We start from the raw sequence: 5,687 nt of genomic DNA on the forward strand, positions 1-5,687 counted from the left end.
ATTTAACATGAAAATTGAAAGTAGACATTTTGTTTTATTCGGCTTATTAAATAAATTAAAAATTTATAAATGGAACATTTACTTTATAAAAGTTTATATTATTTATAAAATTCAATATAAATAATCATTTATATAATTCAAATAATAATATTCTTAAGTGAATTATGATTTTTTTCCCTGTATTTGACCAAAATCTCCGTTTTCTTCCATTCTTATTAACAAATATCAAAAATCCAAAACCAAACACACAAAAAAAAAAAAAAAAGTCAAACTCCAAATTTATTTAAACGTTATTAATAGTTGTCTTAAAGGACCAACTCAAACCACACTATATTCTTTCACTCTTGATTTCTCTAATCAACAATGGCTAAACCTCAACTCTACAACCCGACCACCGGAATCTACACCTCCCCGCGGCCACCGGTCACCCTCCCACAGTCTCCAAACACCTCCATCGTCGACTACCTCTTCCGAAACCTCCCCGCCCACTCCAACTCACCCGCCTTAATCGACCCCTACTCCCACAAAATCATCTCGTTCGCCCAGCTCAAACAACAAATCTCCGAGTTGGCCCATGCACTACACCACACCTTCAACATCTGCAAAACCGACGTCGTCCTCATCTTCGCTCCCAACTCCGTTAACTTCCCCATCGCCTTCTTCGCTGTAACCTCACTCGGCGCAATCGCCACGACCGCGAACCCGGTTTACACAGTTAAGGAACTCTCGCATCAAATCAACGATTGTAAACCGAAGTTGATCATCACGGTTGACCAGTTGTATGATAAGGTAAATGGGTTCAATCTCCCAGTAGTTGACTTAAACAACTACTCGGATTTAATCGAGCAATCGCGTCACAAAGCCGTAATATCTCCCCATGTGTCCCAAGACGACGTAGCAACGATACTCTACTCGTCTGGGACAACCGGACTGAGCAAAGGAGTGGTGTTGACTCACCGCAGCATAATTGCAACGGCGTTAATGGCGACGTCAGATCAAGAGCTTTACAAGGAAGGAAGAAGCGTGTTTATAATAGTGGTCCCGCTGTTTCATGTGATGGGAATGATATCGTTCGGATACACGCAGTTGCAGAGGGGTAACGCGCTTGTTGTGATGGTGAGATTTGAGCTGCAGAAGGCTCTGGATGCGATTCAGAGATATCGGGTTACGCACCTGTACACTGCGCCTCCGGTGGTGTTGGCGTTGGTGAAGCATTCGGCCGTGACGAGGAAGTATGATACGTCGTCGTTGGTGCAGATCGTTACCGCTGCAGCGCCTCTAGGGAAGGATATTATGGAAGAAGGCTCCAAACTTTTCCCTCAAGCAAGTATATTACAGGTGAGTTGTTATGTCAAAAATTGATATCTGGTCACGGTCTGGTTTTTATGAATTCATAGAAAAAAAATATATCCCCTACGGACCGGTCAAATAGAACAAAACGGTTTGGTTTTGATGGTTTGGTAGTGACTTCAACGACATTGTTGAAACCTACACTTTAGTAGCTCCTAGTTTCATTTATTACAAAATAGTCCCTAAAACTTATTAATCGTGTCAATGATAACTTGAGATCTTTTGTAGGGTTATGGAATGACTGAAACCGGTGGAATTGCATCAATGGAGGATGCAAGGGTCGGGTCTCACCATTCGGGTTCATCAGGAACACTTTGTTCTGGAACAGAAGCGAAAATTATAGATATCGAAACATTAAAACCTCTCCCCCCTAACAAGTTGGGTGAAATATGGGCTCGTGGCCCCAATTTCATGAAAGGCAAGTGATCGGTTTATTTGTTTGTCGTTGGTAACTATATTTTGTTCGTGTTATGAATATTGTAATTAATACGTCTATATTATATAACATACAGAATATTTCAATAACAAGCAAGCCACAGAACAGACAGTAGACAAAGAGGGTTGGTTGCACACGGGTGATCTTGGTTATTTTGATGAAGAAGGACGCATATATATTGTTGATCGTTTGAAAGAACTAATCAAGTATAAAGGGTATCAGGTAATTTCATTCTTACATTTCTGAAAACACGCACCAATCATTTATGATACAAGTTGACCTACAAAGTACAAACTCGATCATTTTGTCCTATGAAAAAAATATTGTTAGTATTACGATAGTAATTTGAATAAACTGATCATTTACAAGGTTGTATGCTTTAGAAATAAACGTACTTTAATCCGTTTTCAACTTGAGAAGTTGACTAGGTGAGATATAATGCATCCCAAATTTGACTTTTTAAAACGTAAATTGGTCAAAATTGTCACCTGTAATGTAACAACCAATATTTTTGACAGGTTGCACCTGCAGAGCTTGAAGGGCTGCTGATGAGTCACCCTGAAATTATGGATGCTGCAGTCATCCCGTGAGTAATGGATCATGTTTTTGCTTTATCACTTAATTAAATGTGAAATAGGAAACATAATTTATGTTTTTTATTATCAGGTCAATTTTATTATCTTTAAAAAATGGTAAAAAATTTGCTGGCATGATACATGATTAATCATTTTAGTGTATTTTTATTTGCCACTTGTTTGATATGACATTTTGACCTTTTAATAATTATTCTTAAATATAAAATTAAAAAATGTAACATTTAATTCTCTTTCATTTTCCTAACTCTAAACTTCTAAAATAGACTTTAAATATCATAGTTTTGTCACAAACTAAATGAAATGATTCATTGATTTGTTTAATTTTGTAGATACATCGATAAGGAAGCAGGTGAAATCCCAATGGCTTATGTTGTACGTAAACCTGGAAGCTCAGTGACTGGTGAACAAATTCAAGAATTTATTACAAAACAGGTACAAGAACTAGAAAATTTTAAATACTGCTAACTATTTTAATATCTAAAGATGGAATTATATATATATATATATATATGGGATTGTTTATGAGATAAATGAAATTACTGTAAGAAATGTGAGAAATGAATATGAGCCATTAATTTTAATTTAAGTTATAAATGCTTAAAGATAAATAAAGAAAGTATTAATGCATGTTCTCTCTTCAATTAATATAACTAATAAATATAATAGTTATCTATTTAATTAATATAACTAATCAAATTATCATAATTGAAGAATATTAAGAATTCTTTATTTTTATAACTTATTTTCTTTCTTTCTTGAATTTTTATCTTACACAAGTACAATTTATTCATACATTAAAATTTCTTCTTATCCAAAACCAATTTATTTCAACTCAATATATTAATGTCCATCAACACGTATTTACATTGTGATGAATATTACAAAAAACTATCTTACACGTGTTTACATTAAATATTAACAAAAAAAGTACACAACTTACACAAAAACATATAACTTACACTTGTTTTAAGAATAAGAAAACATATAACCTACACACAAAAAAACATATAACCGACACACAAAATTCAGCATCAATAAACTACACACGCACACGAAAACGTATAACCTACACACGAAAAACATATAACCTATACTCGAAAATTTTATCCTACACATTTAAATACAATTTGTTCATACATTAAATATTTTTTCTATCAAAAACCAATTTCTTCCAACTCAATACATCAATATCTATCAACACGTAGGTACATTGTAATTAATAATACAAAAACTATCTTACATATGTTCGCATTAAATGTCAATAAAAAATATACTATATACACAAAAACATGTAACATATACTTGTTCTAAGAATAAGAAAACATATTACCTATACACGAAAAACATATAACCTACACACGTATAGGATGTGTGTATCTTTTTCTAGTTTATATAATTGTTGGTATCGAATTACATATGTAAGTTGTATAATTTTTTGTATGTTGTACGTTTTTATTGCTAAAAACAAGTGTAGGTTATATAATTTTGTGTATGTTGTATATTTATTGTTTAAATTTAATGAACACATTTGTATGATATTTTTTTATTATTATTTATAACAATAATTTTCTATGTATATCAATTGAAAAAAAAATATTATGTTTTGATATTTATTAATTAGAGAGGATTTATTTTGGTTATAGTAGTTGTATTAATTGAAAAGAGAAGGATTTATTATTGTTATATTAGCTGTATTAATTGAAGAGAGATAATGCATTTATTGTTGCATTTATGTTTTTTTTCATTTATTTTTAAACATTTAAAACATAAAATAAAACCAGTGGTCCATATTCATTTATCACATTTCTCACAGTAATTTCATTTCTCTCCTGAACTTAAGCTTATATATATATATATATCCCAGTAGATTGAGGTCCGAAACTTCAGATATCCGAATTTTCGAATATTTGGTTTTGAACACTCCTAATAACAATAAGAGTGTTTGGGATTGCTTTTTTGTCAAAAGTGCTTTTTGGCTTCTGGCTTTTTGAAAAGGAGTTTTTAAAAAAGTGTTTGGATTAGCTTATGTGGTTAGAAAAGTCATAAGCACTTTTTAAAAAATGTTTGGCTTAGCTTATTTACATAAAATGACTAAAAAGGGTAAATGGTGGGTAAATTAGTAAAAATCCAATCAAAAAGCCAAAAGCATTTTTGAAAAGCCTCAAAATTGGGGCTTTTGGAAAAATGTTTTTCAAGCCAATCAAAAAGTCAAAACAAAAGGGGCTTTTACATTTGTCAAACACTTTTTTTGCTTATTGGCTTCTTGAAAAAGCCAATAAACCAATAAGCATTTTTCAAACTCAATCCCAAACACCCTCTAAGAAATATATGACACAATGAGAAATTACTTTTGTTTTCTCAGGTTGCACCATTTAAAAGAATAAGAAAGGTAGCATTTGTAGACATTATTCCAAAATCCCCAGCAGGAAAGATTTTGAGGAGGGAGCTTCGACAGAGAGTTCAATCTAAACTCTGAACCTTATTATGTCATTATACCATGTAATAATAATAATCAAGGAGTTTATTTCCGTTCTAAGAGTGTATAATTAAGCTTAAGTGAGGGAAAATGGCACTAATTTATTGAGCACTTGCTTGCCTGACACTTATTGTATTCCCTTGTGTTGAATAGTCAACTTTGTGTTTTGAAAGGTTATATCACTATATGCACTTTATGTTTATTAGTGTTTATAATATGTAGTGACGGATTCAGGATTTTCATATATGAACACAATCAAAGTCTTAGATTTCTATCCCTATGGATTTTGTCGGTCATTTTCATCATAGTTTTCATCATAGTTAAGCCTGTCATATGTAGATAACTCGGTTGGACCTATTGGTTCTATGGAATTCATTAATGTTGTTGTCACACCCCAACCTATGACAGAATATGCCGGGGCGCGACATAATTATATCATAGCTCAAAAGACACTAAGTAAAATACACGTGTCAATATCTAAATTATTTATTTCATATAATTTCAAATACGCAAAGCACAAACATTGTCTTACAAGAAATGTAAACGTTACAATTAAAATAATTTAAATAAGTTCATCAACATTCATCCTAAGGTCGAATCTACTCTTTAAACCTCTTGCTTCATCCAATATAGCTACCTGCGTCATGCGGGAAAATACATAGTTTGTTAACATAAAGTTGAGCAAGTAATCACGGTTTTTGAATACATATAATATAAAAAATGACAATTCCTTGCGATAAATATGAACCACTACAACTAGCATAACAATAAATATAAAAATTGTCTTTTCACTCGAATCACATAGATAGCGAGCTACTCCGACGGTGTA

General features: G+C 32.2%; 1 protein-coding gene across 1 annotated transcript; it reads left to right on the forward strand.

The window, feature by feature from the left end:
- Positions 1-343: 343 nt before the first annotated feature.
- LOC143593692 (4-coumarate--CoA ligase-like 7) lies at positions 344-4,858 on the forward strand. The gene is made up of 6 exons (XM_077073246.1): positions 344-1,338; positions 1,579-1,768; positions 1,863-2,008; positions 2,305-2,372; positions 2,712-2,814; positions 4,745-4,858. The coding sequence occupies exons 1-6, from the start codon at positions 364-366 to the stop codon at positions 4,856-4,858; spliced, it is 1,596 nt and encodes a 531-aa protein (XP_076929361.1). The 5' UTR covers positions 344-363.
- The last annotated feature ends 829 nt before the right edge of the window (positions 4,859-5,687 follow it).

This window comes from Bidens hawaiensis, unplaced genomic scaffold, assembly GCF_021521415.1.
Source record: "Bidens hawaiensis isolate Kalapana, Puna unplaced genomic scaffold, B.hawaiensis_p1.1 tig00042506_1, whole genome shotgun sequence".
NCBI classification, from domain to species: domain Eukaryota; kingdom Viridiplantae; phylum Streptophyta; class Magnoliopsida; order Asterales; family Asteraceae; genus Bidens; species Bidens hawaiensis.

Coding starts and splice junctions, on each gene's coding strand:
- LOC143593692 (XM_077073246.1), top strand. CDS start 364: ATGGCTAAACCTCAACTCTACAACCCGACCACCGGAATCTACACCTCC. Junction 1,769..1,862: donor TGGCCCCAATTTCATGAAAG/GCAAGTGATCGG, acceptor TATAACATACAG/AATATTTCAATAACAAGCAA. Junction 2,009..2,304: donor TCAAGTATAAAGGGTATCAG/GTAATTTCATTC, acceptor TATTTTTGACAG/GTTGCACCTGCAGAGCTTGA.